The 16686-nt window shown below is 36.9% G+C and overlaps 1 protein-coding gene across 2 annotated transcripts in view; it reads left to right on the top strand.

Annotated features, from left to right (window-relative positions):
* Positions 1-388: 388 nt before the first annotated feature.
* LOC120525109 (polyunsaturated fatty acid lipoxygenase ALOX8-like) overlaps positions 389-16686 on the top strand; it is a 118529-nt gene continuing 102231 nt past the window's right edge. The window contains exon 1 of one of the 2 annotated variants that reach the window (XM_039747127.1): positions 389-471. In XM_039747127.1, coding sequence (XP_039603061.1) covers positions 443-471 — 29 coding nt within the window. In that variant the 5' untranslated portion in view covers positions 389-442. Of the gene's footprint in view, positions 528-16686 lie in introns of both variants that reach the window. The other variant, XM_039747124.1, reaches the window with a different exon arrangement.

The raw sequence follows: 16686 nt of genomic DNA, 5'->3' as shown, positions 1-16686 counted from the left end.
ATAAATATGACCAACTGTGAAACAAACAAGAAAAACAGAATATTCGAACCAATTTGAATTCGCTCCACAAATCCAGATGTCAGAAGAACAAAAAATATGTTAGTAACAAAACATATGTAAATCAAAGTACATTGGCATGAGAAAGCGACCACACACAGAAGTGAGAAAAGAGGTAGCATTACGAAAACTTTGTGTGACCTGCCAAAAAGCGGAACACAAATTTAAACAAGAAACCAACTCCTCCACGGCTATCTCTTCAACCCCGTGAACTCACCCGTTTTAATTGAGAAACAAGAAAACTTCCTACGAGAACTCACACTTCCGGTATCTGTTACGTCACTCTCCTTGACGGATCTTAGATGAGACCAATAGGAATCACGCAGGGTGGACCTGCGCCGGTGATGCCAAGGATTTGTAACGTCCATGATGGCAGCTTTTCTAGATGCGGGATTCGATACTGTTCCTGAAAATGTAATTATAGAGATATTCTCCTTCCTTCCCGTGCGAGATTTGCTAAGGATAAGCAGGTGAGAAATATGGGGGAAAGGAGTAGCGTAGCTTCCGAGTTTATTCTTAAATGACTGCAAAGCAATTCTGTGCCTTGACCAGGTAAAGTTTGATGGAAGAGATCATGTAGACTTTCTTTTTTGGCAGTGGCAAATCATAGGTGATTTTGAGTTTGGTATGGCAAGGTATTTGTTGTCGCTCTTTTTCGGTGCAGAGTTACTCTATTGTTCCCATAAGTACGTTTTCAAGTTATTGTCGTATGTTTGCAAACATCAAGGGGTATATGATATGTTAAACATAAGTCAGTCAAATAAAAGATAGTTTGGATCAGAGCTGAATATCCATTCCCGAAATCTAGTCTTGACGTGGTCTAAAGGAAATCCTTGTAAAGCATTATTCGGGCATTCGTGCACTATGTGTTTTATGTTTTGCCGTTTTTCAACGCAGTCACAGCGTAGATTACCGTCGTAATAATACATTGTGTGTATATAGCGCCATTCCCATGTGGAAAGCGCCTGTTAATTCTTGCCGGTTGCAGCATCTGTGGCCTCACCAACCAAAATTAAAAGCGCGAGGCTGGTATTGGGGCTCATGACGACCAGTGCTTGAAAAATGTGCAACTGCAGTACTGCCAACTATGGAGCGGGATCCGGGACACAGAGTGTAATGTAATTTTACGTTTTCATCTACAAGTGGCCCGCGCCCACAGTCCAATAGCCTGCTCCGTATTACAGGGTATTGCCGTGCATTCACTCATGCAAAAGGACACCGGGCTAAGGTGCAGCATGGGTCCTCAAATGGCACAGGACACTTGTTATAATTACCCGGTTGTTATTAGTATGACAGTACATAACTTTTTCCTCTTATATTACACCACAATATTTAGTGTTCGAATTTAAATAAAACGTAGAAAGAATTGAAGAGACGTGTTACAGGATTGAGAGTAGTGATGTACTGTTATTTAACCTTGTGCTGAGAGTGAGTTAAGGTTCAACTTTTACCGTAAAACGTTTTTTTTTTTTGTCACTAAAGGATTGCGCAGGACATTTTGCAGCAATTTCTCTTCCTTTTGAATTGTTTATTTTCTTTTTTTTTCCACCTGAACAGAGATTAGAGGGAATCGCTAAATATGGAATTGGGTTCAAATTTTGCAGCATATTGGGAGGATGAGGAATAGTGAGATGGGGTTACAGCATTGAGTGTACTGTCCTGTAACATTTTCACAGGCATGCGACCCTATCTTTTATTGCTGCCTTCCCTATCCAGCCTCCAATGTTCTGGCAAGCCGTTGTCACCTTACACGAATTCTAGTCGTTCAGTAAGTCAGATCTGCCATCTGCTGATCTTATCTCCCGACCATGACAATTTGAATGGCTGAAACCTGTAGGTCATGTCATATTTATGAATTGGCCAACGCTCCAGAACAGTTGTATGCCCTCCTTTTTCTGACTGCTAATAACATGCTGCCTGATGGGACCAATGACGTTTGAAGGGTTAGCAGGTATGGCAAGTCCAGGCACAGTCTCTTTTTGAAAAGTCTTTTTTTTTTTTTTTTGGTCAGTTTTGTCGTATGTAAAATACAAGACATCACACACACAAGCTTTTCTTATGTTTGCAAAGTTCAAAATGCCATTGTTTTTACTCCTCATTGCTGCATTATACAATACCAGTCAAATCTTTTTAAATTTTTATGGACATGCATGCAGTTTAATGTCTTCATTTTTAATGGAATCAAGGCATAGAACCAGGGCTGTGGAGTTGGAGTCGGAGAGAATTTTGGGTACCTGGAGTCGGGGTAGGACTCCTAATAAGTTTAAATTGTAATGAAAAAAAATACGTCAAGTTCAAATGTCTCAATTCACAAACAACAGTCATAATTAAGTACTTATCTGATGTAAGAATAAAGCCCAGTGTGTACAGTAGTTCTGTTACTACTATTGTAAAGTTCAGCTGAGCTATTATACAACCTGACATTCACATATTGTAATCTGGATTATGGTACAAAAAGTGTTTTCATTTTATTCCAGATATAATGTGTTTAACAAGTTCATTTGAGTGTAAACAAGTGTAATGATGTAGGTGTAGGTGTGTGCTATGGCCTGATGTGTGTTCAGGGGTTCTTGTCTTTTGTTTAAACTGGCCAATACGGTAGAGAGTTAGCTTCCTAGCCAGTACTGTTCTTTGATTAAATGATGTGTATGTTGCCTTCCTTTAATCAACATGGAAAATAAATTAGCATATTAAATACAGAGGAGTTGGAGTTTGAGTCAGAAGTACCAGAAACTAAGGAGTCGGAGTATTTATCTACCGACTCCACAGCCCTGCATAGAGCAAATAAACAATAGTAAAGTAAAATGTCAAGGAATCGTTAACTGTACATAATTGTATTCTAAATTTTGATTAATCAAAATAGCCACCTTTTGCTGATATAACAGTCAAACTGTGGTAACCCTTTCCATTCCAAATGCCTGTCACTCTGTGCCAGTCCCCCAGAACTCCAGACCATAGCACTTCCTCCTCCATGTTTGACAGTTTATGCTGTCATCCCATACACCTCCTACATTCTGATATACAGAAACTGTTTTGTAGTGCAGACGAGGTGTCTCCTTGAAAGTGTGGAAGTTTGATGAAAGGATAGACTTGATTTTTTACTTTGTACATGTTGGTTTATAGCGAGACATAGATTGTGAGTTTTGCTGGTATTCTTAACGTGCTGGTACAGAGTACTGGGGAGTTCTGGCCTATTTCAAACATTGGTTGAATGATGAATTTAGTTCTGCAGATCAGTTAAATTCTTACATTGAGCGATGTCCTTAGTGTTTGATCCTGAATGAATGGCCCCTGTTATACAACAAGAAAAAACACATTAAACACACAATTCATTTTGAAATAATGTTATAAACATATATGGTATTTAGTGTTAATCAGGTTAGAGTTTAGGATGTTTAATAAAGATATTTAACTATAGACAGAGTGCTAGCACAGAGTGCAAGGTTGACTGTACGGAGTCTGCACATTCACCCTGCGTATTTATGGTTGGACTTGTCAGTGAGTATGTTTAACGATGCAAGATTATATGTTGCATTATAGTGATCTCACTATCAAAATTTGTTTTAATGAACTGATCAGTATGCTTTTATTAAAATGTAAATTATTCAAATTAAACTGAAATTAACTATTAGTTTAAATTACTTACTGCAGTAATTTAACAAGTACAGACCTATGACATTTTAGGTTATTTTCTCAGTCACTTCAGATGAAATCTTCTCTTTTATCTTTTAAATACTTATCTTCTCTATGGGTACAAGAGAGATTTCTATTCTTCTAGAAGATAACAAGTTGGTGATGCATTTTTAAAAGGGCATTTACTTAAAGGCCATGTTACATTACACATCTTTCAAGCAATTTTCTGTTGCAGACTTCATTTAAATAACTTTAGGGATTCTGAGGCAGAAGGTGTCCGTGATATCCCATCACATATTACAGCATACCCAGCAACTCAGTCCAACTAATCTGCAACTTACCTACAGCTGTAGCAGTGGGCTGTGTGTGCATGAGAGCTAACATCCAGTGAGCACTAATTTCAAAGTACAGTGCATGTAATTCAGACACGAGGAATAAAGAACACAGGTGGTTTGGACCTTGCAAACACATGAGAGGTTTGTGTGTAAAACATGTTGTGTTTTATGTATCAAAGTAGGATGGAGAAAAGATGAACAATGGGAATAAGATTGCATGTGAACTCATCATATTTATAAAAACCCTTTGCATATGACAGGTGGCTCTGTCAGGCATTACAATACATTATTTACTGTCAGAAAAAGAGGCAAGTTTACAATATTTTGGAAGTGTCAATATTGTGATGGAAAGTCCTTAGAGAGACCTCTAATTTGACAAGAATAGTAATGTAATCTGACATCCTTTTAGTGATAAGGTCTGCAGCTACTGTCAAGTCTGGCATTCCCTCCATCTAGAAGTCATTCTATGTAACATTAGCTTAATTTGTATACACATAAAAATGATGTGAAAGATATGGCAGCTTTAGTTCTGATTTGATCTGAGAATCAGATATTCTGTGGGCTAGCTATGGAAATTGTATAATTTGGTAGCAGTGCTTTAGCTTTGAATTCACTGGGGTGCAAGATGCAGTACTGTGTAAAACCTTATTTAATTTTATATTTTAAAATATGATATATCAGTAAAAGTTTATGTTCTCTATGCAGCAAGCTTAATCACAGTATGTTCTAAAAACCATGTAAACTTACAGTGCAAAGCAGTCTGTCAGATTACAGGATTGAAAGTATAATGAAAAACTATAGGAAATTAACAACACTGTTATACAATAAAAATTGTTCATTTTTCTGTGAAAATTGGTGTTCAAGTTATAATTGCAATACCAGTTACAATCTTATCAGAGATGTTTAAAATAAGGCTGGTCATAAAGTGAGAATAATTTTATATTTCTTTGCTAAAACACATTGCCAAGCACATTAGAACTAAAAAAAGCTATTACTATTTCTTCCTCTTACAATTAAACCACTAACTACTGTTTTGCATTGTTTACTGGAAAGAGCAGTTTGTACTGTACATATCCAAATATAAGAGTTTAATGGTGCTAAAAAAGAATATTAAAAGAGGTAATGATGGCTACCTCAAAACGGTTTTGATTGGCTGCTGTGCAGCTTGAGAAAATGAATGAACAGTTATCACAGAAGTATACACAAGTTACAAGATTCAAAAAAGAGTGGAAGAAACATTTTAATTAATTCTACAAGGTTTCATCCTTCAATTATTCTTTTATTAAGGTACAGCTCTGTTCAAGTTTGCCAAGCATTTCAGGCCGTGTAGCCCAGAGGCAGTAGTGTTAGATTGTTAAACAGAAGATTGCTGATTTAGTCCTCACACCTCACTTGTTTTTGATCCTGAGCTAGTCGCATAACCTACCTGTACTTCAGTTATTAAAAGCATTTAACATAACGCTATATAACGATTTACAGCCTTTTTTTTTCTATAATTTGCTTGAACATTCTGGTTGATTGTACGACTTCTCTCATCGTGCAAACAATCATAGTTTGGTTTGCAGCACCAATTTGTTTGCACAAATCTGAGAGACCGGCTCAGGTGTATGGAACCGGGCGGTGCCATCCTCACTCACACACCAGCCTCCGTTCGTGCCGCTCTTCCTCTTGCCACGTGTTAGAGCATACCTTGCCTCCACTTAGATTGCGATACCTGTTTGTTCAGCAGACATTATCATCTAATGATTTCAAGCACTTTATTGTTATTGTGTAACGCAATGAAATTACTTTTTGTGTCAGCCCCAAGGTGCATTTAAAGAAAAGTCAAGTAATTCCAAATATGTCGTATACAGTGTTAAGTGATCAAGTAACCAGAGCAAATTATTATTGCTCAAAGTACAGAAGCATAAATTGTTATTGCACCTGAATAGTACATTACATATTGTATATTGTATTACATTAGTATATTTTTCAATTAAAAATTCAGACTGAGAAGATTTAGAGTTCAGAAAGTTTATGGCAGAGAGGAAAAAGCTATTTTTTAGTCTGTTTGTGCGCACACAGATCGACCTAAAGTGTCTTCCTGACGGGAGGAGCTCAAACAAAGAATTTCCAGGTTGAGTTTTGTCCTTGAGAATGTTTTTGGCCCTTCTCACACTGCAAGTCTTATACAAGAGTTCGAGTGATGGCAGTTCAGTCCCAGTAATGGCCTCTGCTGTTTTTACGACCCGCTGCAGGGCTTCTTTAGCAGCCTTGGTGCAGCTGTTATAACTGCAGGCCATCATGCAGTTATTTAAGATGCTTTCTATAGTACATCTATGGAAATTAACCAGCAGCTTCTGGGGGAGGTCAGCTCTCCTTAGCTTCCTGAGAAAATAGAGGTGTTGTTGTGCTTTGCCTATTATAGCCAAGTTGTTGTCAGCCTAGGACAGGTCCTCTGAGATGGTGACTCCTAGAAACTTAAAGCTGGAAACTCTCTGCACAGCATCTGCATTGATTGGTCTTTTTGGTGGTCGTAAAGTCCAGAATAACTTCTTTAGTCTTTTTGGTATTTAAGACCGGATTGTTGGTGGTGCACCATGCTGTCAGATTCTGAACCTCTTCCCTATATGCAGCTTCATTGTTGTCTGTTACAAGCCCAATGACAGTCGTATTATCCTCAGATTTAACAATAATGTTAATTGGTGGATGGGTTGACAGTCATGGGTGAAGAGTGCATAGAAAAGGGGACTTAGTACACATCCTTGCGGCACACCAGTGCTCAGGGTAAGGGTGGAGGATGTGTGTTTGCCCATCCTGACAGACTGAGGGCGGTTGGTGAGAAAATCCAGTAACCAGTTGCATATGGACAAGTCCTAGTGCATAGAGTTTTTTGATCAGCTGGTTAGGTATGATGAGGTGCTTTTGGTCTACTTCTCTGTGTCAGGCAGCTCCTATTTAAGTGATTTCTTGATTGAAACAGGTGTGGCAGTAATCAGGCCTGGGGGTGGCTACGGAAATTGAACTCAGGTGTGATACACCACAGTTAGGTTATTTTTTTCACAAGGGGGCAATTACCTTTTCACACAGGGCCATGTAGGTTTGGATTTTTTTTCTCCCTAAATAATAAAAACCATCATTTAAAACCTGCATTTTGTGTTTACTTGTGTTATATTTGACTAATGGTTAAATGTGTTTGATGATCAGAAACATTTTGTGTGACAAACATGCAAAAGAATAAGAAATCAGGAAGGGGCAAATATATATACACACACACACAGTGGTGTGAAAAACTATATATATATATATATATATATATATATATATATATATATATATATATATATATATATATATATCTCATATTATAAATATATAATGAATGTTTGTATGTATTATGATCACACACTCTTAATAGGACTGGGTATTGGCACTGAAGTCCTGATTCGTTTTTGATTCACAATGTTTCAATTCTATTCAATATCAATTTTATCTTGACTGAATTAGCATTCACTGATATATTTTTAAGAGATTACTTAACCATGCATAGAGAACATTGATATAATGTGACAAATTTCAGTAACACTTTATTTGTAGGGTGTCTACATATTCACTTCACTTTTCAAAAAAAACTTTTTCACATCACTGCACTCATTCAAAATTCACCGTAATTTAACTAACATATGTATCGGCACATCAGAGTCCACACATATTATGGGGGGTGTTCATTGTTGTAATACAATGCAATGGCATCTACTTTATAAAATATCTATATCATCTTGTGAATAAAATAATGATTAATCTTGCAGTACTTCTTTATATTCGTTGCTATGTGCCCCAAAAGATGCAAGTTATTGCCAATATACTAACAACCTAACTGTGCTTCACTCACTCAGAATATGGAACCAATGTAGGAAGCATTTTAAGATAGAGAAGCTTTTATCTGTGGCACCTCAGCACATGAAGCACCGTTTTCAGCCCTCTCAAACATATGCAGTTTTTAATGTCTGGAAAGCATCTGGGATTAAATCACTTAGTGATCTGTACATAGACCACGTCTTTGCATCCTACAAACAATTACATTCCAAATTCAGCTTTCCAGCAACACATTTCTTTCACTACCTTCCAATTAGAAAGTTTGTTAAACAGAACCTGCCCAGTTTTCCTCACCTCCCATCTCCCTCTATACTGGAAAAAGTATTGCTCAGTTTTGAGGACAGTATTTCTGCAATATATACAACCATTTTACAGTTCCTCCATATCAAAGATCCCAGAGGACAGTGGTAAAAGGATCTCTCACTCATCATATCAGAAAAGGAGTGAAAGGTAGAAATGCAGAGAATTTACACAAGCGCCAAATTTGCAAAGCATACAAATATTCAACTCAAAATTATATATCAAGCACATCTGTCTCGTTTAAAATTGTCCAAAATGTTTCCAGGACTAAGATCTAACCTGCGAACGCTGGCATCAAGTTCCAGCCTCACTGGGTCACATGTTTTGGGCCTGCACCAAATTAACATTATTCTGGACCAAAATCTTTAAATGCTTTTTAGACAGCCTTGGTGTCACAATCACGCCTAACACATTAACAGTTGTGTTTTGTGTTCTTCCAGATGGGCTTAAAGTGGAGAAGGACAAACAAACTGTAATTGCCTTTACTACATTATTGGCAAGTAGACTTTTCTTGCTAAACTGGAAGAATCCTAACCTGCTTCTTTTAAGCCAGTGGGTAAATTTTTGATTTTTTGATTTCCAAGATTTGAAATTGGAAAAAATAAAATGCTCATTTAGAGGATCTGTGCAAAACTTTTTCAAAACCTGGCAGGACCTAATTAATAACATTTTAGATTAAGCTCTTAAAGCACTGAGGAAGCAAATTCTCACCCCATTTCTTTTTCTTCTCCATTTATCTTTATTCACTTATTATCTATTTACTAATTTTTACTAGCTTTAAGTTTTTACTCTGCTGGCCATGCTTTCTTTCTCAGGGGTGCAGGTTGATTTGTTTTCAATCCTATTTTTGTAAAAATCAATCTATTTATATGGAATATTGTGTGATTACAATAAAATCAATAAAATAAATTAAAATAAAAAATAACAATCGGAAAATCAATATTTTTATCCAGGCTTATACTCTAATATATAGTTGGACTGCCTTTAGCTTTGATTACAGCATGCATTCATCGTGGTATTGTTTCAATAAGCTTAAACAATGTCAAAACATTTATTACCTTCTAGAGCTGCATTATTTTTTCTCCAAGATCTTGTATTGAAGATGGGAGAGTCAGACCACTGCGTACAGTTTTATTCAGCACATCCCAAAGATACTCAATGGAGCTAAGGTCTGGTGGTGGCAAGTCCATGTGTGAAAATGTCTCATGCTCCCTGTACCACTCTTTCACAATTTGAGCCCGATGAATCTTCGCATTGTCATCTTGGAATATGCTTGTGCTGTCAGGGAAGAAAAAATCCATTGATGGAAAACCCTTGTACAGTAGGTACTAGGCGTGATGGGTGCATCACTTGATCCACCTCTGTTCTTACCCTGATGCGCCCATCACTCTGGGGTACATTTGGACTCATCAGACCACGTGGCCTTTTTCCATTGCTGCAGAGTCCAATCTTTATGCTCCCTAGCAAATTGAAGCCTTCCAACCCAAAGTTCTCTTTGCATGATATGTATGGAAATGCTCTTACCTTAACTATTAAACATAGCCGTGAGTTCTACTGTTGATATTTATGATTTGATTTCACCAAATGTTTAAGTGATCAGTCATTCAAGATTTTTTTCCAACCACATTTTTTCTTCGAAGATGATGGATCATTACTACCCTTCCAGGTTTTAATAACATGTTGAACAGTTCTTAACCCAATACTAGCAGCTTCAGTCATCTCCTTAGTTGTTTTCTTTGCTTAATGCAGGGCAATAACCCTTCCAAAATAGCATAGCATCTTTTCCACAACCAAAGGGTAAGTTTTCCGACATGGTTGTTTAAGAAATTAGAAGCTACTCACCACATTAGTTAGGGATAAATAACTTTTTCCCCCCTGAAAAATATTAATCACTGTAGTACTTTTTCTACTGAAGACTCTTACCTGTTTGCTTAGTTAAATCCAGGTGTTGACTTTTTTTGGCCAGACAGCAAGTATGTGTATAAATTTATATATATATAATCTCAATTATAATAAAAACCAGTAATGGTGCAGAATACACTTGATTTGAGCATTCATAGTTTTCATACTCTTTCTCTGTGCATTTAGTATTCATTTGGTCAGAAGTTGATGTGCTTGCTGCTTCCTGAGCAGTTCTTCTTTTCTCCACACTAATGGCCCGCTGCTTCTTTTCTTTCGTTGGCAACTTTTCACTTTAAAACTGATTAATTCAGTGCTTGTGTTGCAATTACTTAGTACGTTTTCCTTAATTAGTACGTCTTCCTTAATTTTTCACTGAAGCTGGAACCTAAGTCTTCAATCTGCCTCAAGAATGATTTAAGATATGAAGAGGTGGGGGAAGTGACGGCGAAGGTGGTGGGATGAGAATGGCACCCATACGCATGCACCACATGGCCGCTGCCGAGAGTTGATTCTACAATAAAATAAAATAAAAATAACCTTGGAGGTCAATCATCACCCTGAAAGCGGATAGTAGATGTCCCGTAGTATGTGTTTACCAAATGCCAGGTCAATAGTTCAAGTGATTTAAAATCCTGGAGAGACAAATAGACAGCCATGGTAGCGCATTATATAAGAAGAAATCTTGCGATGAGACAAGACTTTTTAGAATATTTTTTTCAAGACCCGCGAGTTGAGACCTTGGCCATGAGATTTTTTTCAAGTCATGTCCTCCTCTCAACCATTTTCAAACATGCACACAGTAATCTCACCTTTCACTCGTGTGAATGCTTTTGACAGATTTTCTGCTTCTCAGCTTATAAATTTTAACGTTTTCCTCACTTTGTTCCCAATTAAAGAAGACATATTATGTCCAAATCTTATTGAGGAATTTCATCATGAAGGGTTATCAACAGAAAAAATAAGTACACGGGCAGTCCTAGCACCAAGAAACGACGAAGTCAAACGAATTAATGCCAAAAATGTCTATCGGTTACAGGGCAAATTGCTTAAATGCATATCAATAGACTATACTGAAACAGTTGGTGGTGATCGTGCGGAAGATGAAAACACCAAATTACAATATCCCGAAGAATAACTATAACTGTTAACTTAATAACTTAAAATTATTTATCGAGCACATCTGTCTCGACTAAAACTCTCCAAAATGTATCCAGGGCATGATCCAACCTGTGAACGCTGCAAATTAGCTCCAGCCTCACTAGGTCACATGTTCTGGGCCTGCACCAAATTAACATTATTCTGGACAAAAATTTTTAATTACCTTTCAGATAGCCTTGGACTCACAATCCCTCCTAACCCATTAACAGCTGTGTTTGGGGTTCTTCCAGAGGGGCTTAAAGTGGAGAAAGACAAACTAATTGTGATTGCATTTACTACACTTTTGGCACGCAGACTTATTCTGATAAACTGGAAGAATCCAAACTCTCCTCTTTTAAGTCAGTGGGAAACTGATGTGTTATATTATTTGAAATTGGAAAAAATCAAATACTCAGTTAGAGGATCCGTACAGACGTTTTTCAAAACATGGCAGGATCTAATCAGTAATATTTTAAAATAAGTTCATGAAGCATAGAGAATTTATTAAGTTAGGTATGTTTAAAAGCTGTAAAATTTTTATGCCGTTTGGCTTGCTCTCTCTCTCAAGGGTGGGGATCGATCTGTTCTTAACTCTATTTTTCTTTTTGTAAAAACTTGATTGCTTTGTATGAAGTGTAATAAAATTAATAAAAAAAAAAAAAAGAATAACTATAACTGTTAACGCCGTCCGGTCTTCCACCGCACAAATTACTGTAGAAAGAAGGATGTATCCAAGAAAGTAATGTAGTATATCTTCAGGGGATAACATTAGACTACAAAGGAGTTTGTGATATGCCATTCATATTAAAACGTTAAGTTTCCTGTTCGAATAGCTTTTGCAGAGACAATTAACAAATCTCAGAGCCAAACGTGAAAAAGTCATTTTACTTAACAGAGAAAAAGAAATGAAATTCAACCGCGGCCAGTTATACGTTGTGTTTTCACGAGGAAACTCCAAACACATAATCAAAATTCAATGCGATATTGAAGAAAATTTTATTCAAAAATTTTTTTTACTGAAATTTTACAGTAAAAGTGTAAGTTTAAAAATTATTTGAATGTTAATTTCAAAGCTGAACAGAACGAAATTGTATTATCAACGAATAACTCTAATGCAACATGAAGCATAATTGTCTTTCAGATTATTACGTTTTACTCTTTTTTTAATATGAATAATTACTCGCTGTAATGTAAAATAGTTCTATTATGCATATGTAACAATTCCCATGAAAATTTTTAAATTGTACAACAGCTTCCCCATATGCGAGCAACAAAACCGCAAAGAGGCTAGCGCTTAGCGCAGGCATGGGGGTTGGCGAGCAAAGCAAGTGTGTGTGTATAATAAATAAATAAATAAATTATATATATATATATATATATATATATATATATATACTAGTAAAATGCCAGCTTCAGAGCGGAGAAGTAGTGTGTTAAAGAAGCAATGAAAAAGAAAAGGAAACATTTTGAAAATAACGTAACATGATTGTCAATGTAATTGTTTTGTCACTGTTGTGAGTGATGAGTGTTGCTGTCATATATATATATATTTACACACACACACAAACATATATATATATATACATATCTATACATATACACATATATATACACACACACATATATACATACATATATATATATCTACATATATATATACATACATACACACACACATATATAAACATATATATACATATACATACATATCTACATATATACACACACAGCTATTTCAGATCAGTGCAATACGCTGTTTGTTAAAACGGATGACACCCGCTCTTACGTGCAAGTTTGCGGATATTATGAACTATCGATTTGTTCAAGTTCTATTTAAATTTTAAATAGAAGGAATTTTTATTTAGTCGACAGAAATATCTTTGGTAGGAATGGTAAAAACAGACAGGAATATTATTCCTGAATAAATCAACTCAAACCTTAAACAACTTATAATATTTTGCTCTCCATAAAATATATCCTGTCTAAATTATACAAGTTAGAAATAAAGTAAACATTAAAAGAACAAACATTCAAATTTCTTTACTCTTATGTAATTTTATATTTTATAAAAATAAACTTAGATTTTAAATATCCCAAAAGATTTTGCTCTCCATAAAAATATATCCTGTCAAAATTATACAAATTCAAATATAAACATGCTGCATAACAAAACCTGGAAATATAAATAAAATGTGTTCCTTTCAGCAATAACAAATCAAATCATTCGGTTGTCTTTGCTCATATGTCATTTTAAAGCTGGACGCCTGGCATCTTTTTTTGACAACAAGTTCGTTTATGTTTGGTGTGAGGTTCTGTGTTGTGGAGATTCTCAGGATGGATTGCAGGTGCTCATCAGTGAGGCGACTCCTGTGTGCTGTTTTGTTAGTCTTTATCACTGAGAAGAGCTTCTCACACAGATATGTGCTACCAAACATGCACAAGGTTCGAGCCACATGTAGACGGAGCTGGAGCATTTCTGCGGGAATGGAGTGAATAAACTGTGCGGGCCCTGCAGTATCGTACTTTGCCTTCAGTGTGTCTTCAAGTCACCAAAGCGCCGTGCAAACTCAGTGCGCTCACTTTATCAGCAAAGTGCGTATTTGGGAACACCGTAGTGACGACTTGGTTTAACATTACTTGATAACAGGGAAAGTGGGGCAAGTGGTTGTTGTCTCCCATAAAAGCAGCCTCAATTGAAATCACTTTGTGATTGTGCACGGGTAAAAACGTCCGCTGAAGTGTCAGATTCTTATTTAATTCTTCTGCTTTCTGTATCTTCTGCATTGCATTCAGGTCTTTCAGGTTACCCTGATGTTTTGTTTTATAGTGCCGTCTTAGATTAAATTCTGTAATTACAGCCACATTAGCTCCACAAATGAGACACACGGGTTCAGTAAACATATACTCAGCCTCCCGTCGGTTTTAAAGGCTCTATTTTCAGAATCAACTTTTCTCTTCAGCATCTTGTGAGCTAGCTTCGCAATAACTTGCAGCATCATAAGGTAGACTTGATTAACGCGGTAAGTGTTGGCAAGGCAGCTGAAGCGCTGCATTATGGGATCTGTAGTTTATTGTGTTACCAGCGCTTCATATACCCGGCTTTAATAACAATAATACAGTATATAAAATGATCTCGGGCGGATATAATTACACGCGGCCGGATGTGGCCCGCGCCCTTGAGTTTGACACATATGGACTAAATAGAACTTGAAAAGATATATTTTTTCAAATGTGATCGCAATTCAGATAGAGTTGACGCGCACTACAGCCTGCATGCCTCAATAAGTCATCCTCCTCGCCTTACTTTTTACCGCTCATCTAATGAATACACTGAGTATGGCTTTACCAAAACAATCATTGATGGCAAATAAAGTATCCATTATTCGAGTATGTAGATCGGGTTATATATATATACATATATATATACCCGCGTATCGCAGCGGAGAAGTAGTGTGTTAAAAAAGCTAGAAAAAGAAAAGGGAACATTTTAAAAATAACGTAACATGACTGTCAATATACAGTATTTGTTTTGTGAGTGTTACTGAGTGTTGCTGTCATCAAGGATTTGATTATCATTATTTCTTTCAATCAGGTTCGTATTTGTAGGATGTGTTGTGTTCAAGTTACATTCCGTGTTTGTCAATCGCTGTAAAGATGACAGGTTTCATTCATCGATTCGCTTCTTACTGCATCAATAAACAGCTCGCCTTCTTCTTTATCTGAGACCTGACACACTGCATGCACGGGTTTTTTTTACACTGTCTTCCTTATAGGGACATTGACTTTTTCCAACGTGTGCTTTGTTTCCGCAGTAGTTGGATTTATGAATATGCTTGTATGTATGAGACGCTTCATATTTTTTGCTGCCTTTTCAATTGTGTAATTCAGTTTTTGTTCAGCGCTTTTGGAACTGTTGCTTTTATCTGTGCACTGCGCCAGTTCACGGAGCCACTCGTGTACATGCATCGAAGGTTCCCAGCTGTGCTGGTGCCATCTCCTGCTATGTCCATGGCTGTATTTAATGTTACCTTAGTCCTGGCACTTAAAACTTTCTCTCGCAGTTTCGCTGAGTTTGTGTCAAACACCACCCTGACCATCTCATCTTCCTCTCCATAAGCACAGTCCTTCACCCGTGAATATTTACCCGTGGCAGTTTGCTATTGGATTGCCGCTGACGGACGGCCTTATATGGGCAGGCACTAAATTACAAACGCCAGCGCAGCCTGTCTATGAACTTAATTTAAAGTGTAGGTTTACATCGTGCTTTGTTTCAAGTAGCAGAACTCATGAATATGGTTGTATATGTCACTCGCCGCTTCTTATTGTTTCGCTGCCTTCTCAATTATATAATGCATGTTTTCTTCAGCGCTTTTGAGGTCTTCCTGGTTTTCTATGTACTGCGTGATTACGTGGGAGGCGTGATGATGTCACACTAAACTCCGCCCCACGGCGTTGAAGCTCATCTCCATTACAGTAAATGGAGAAAACTGCTTCCAGTTATGACCATTACGCGTAGAATTTCGATATAAAACCTGCCCAACTTTTGTAAGGAAGCTGTAAGGAATGAACCTGCCAAATTTCAGCCTTCCACCCACACGGGAAGTTGGAGAATTAGTGATGAGTGAGTGAGTGAGTGAGGGCTTTGCCTTTTATTAGTATAAATATATATATATATCTATATATATAAAAAACACTCCTGAACAAAAACAATATTTCCCATTTAGTTAAAAAGCTGAAATTTGACAGGATTGCACAGCTAAGCCAGTAGGTATCTGCTAAGAAAGAACATTTTGATATGAATATTTAGATGCAAATCCTCCCAGTACCTCAAAATTTCAAAAATCCCTTGACAGTTTGATTGAAATTTTGTAATGTTGTAGAAAAAAGAAAATTAACCAACACTTTTTTTATTTATTGATATTTATTAATCTTATGCTAACTTATTTGCTGTTCTCTGCACTAAGGGCATTCTTTATGCAAATGAAGGATGTAGCAGAAGTTATTGGCAGGCCAAACGAATAACACCAAAAACCAATAGGGTGGATTGGTTACTGAAGACAGGGTGGTGTCCTAGACAGGAAAAAATAGATTTGATCATGTTCTGAATGGAAATGGAAAATTCTGTGAAGATTACACAAGGTGCAAAGCTCAATGGTTAGAAAGTGCTGTTTTTTGATGTTCACTACTCGCACTGTTAGATGCATACTAGCTCTCATCTTGGTTATCGGTTCAACTCCATCAACATGTAGCCCCCTTTTTTGTGCGTCAGAAATCCTACCCTCCACCCACCCTACTCTTAGATTATGGCGTTCTTTGATTGCAATGCTACAAACTCCAAGGGATCAATGTCGGTTTTAAATAGTACTGCTTGAATCTCAATGTTAATGCATCAGTGTAACACACAGGGTTCTGGCACTTAATGTATATCTGCTTCAAGCACTGCTTTGCACATACATTCACGCCTGCA

This window comes from Polypterus senegalus, chromosome 3 (genome assembly GCF_016835505.1).
Source record: "Polypterus senegalus isolate Bchr_013 chromosome 3, ASM1683550v1, whole genome shotgun sequence".
Lineage (NCBI taxonomy): Eukaryota > Metazoa > Chordata > Cladistia > Polypteriformes > Polypteridae > Polypterus > Polypterus senegalus.
The sequence above is the reverse complement of the archived record's forward strand: the minus strand, read 5'-3'. Positions and strand labels throughout refer to the sequence as shown.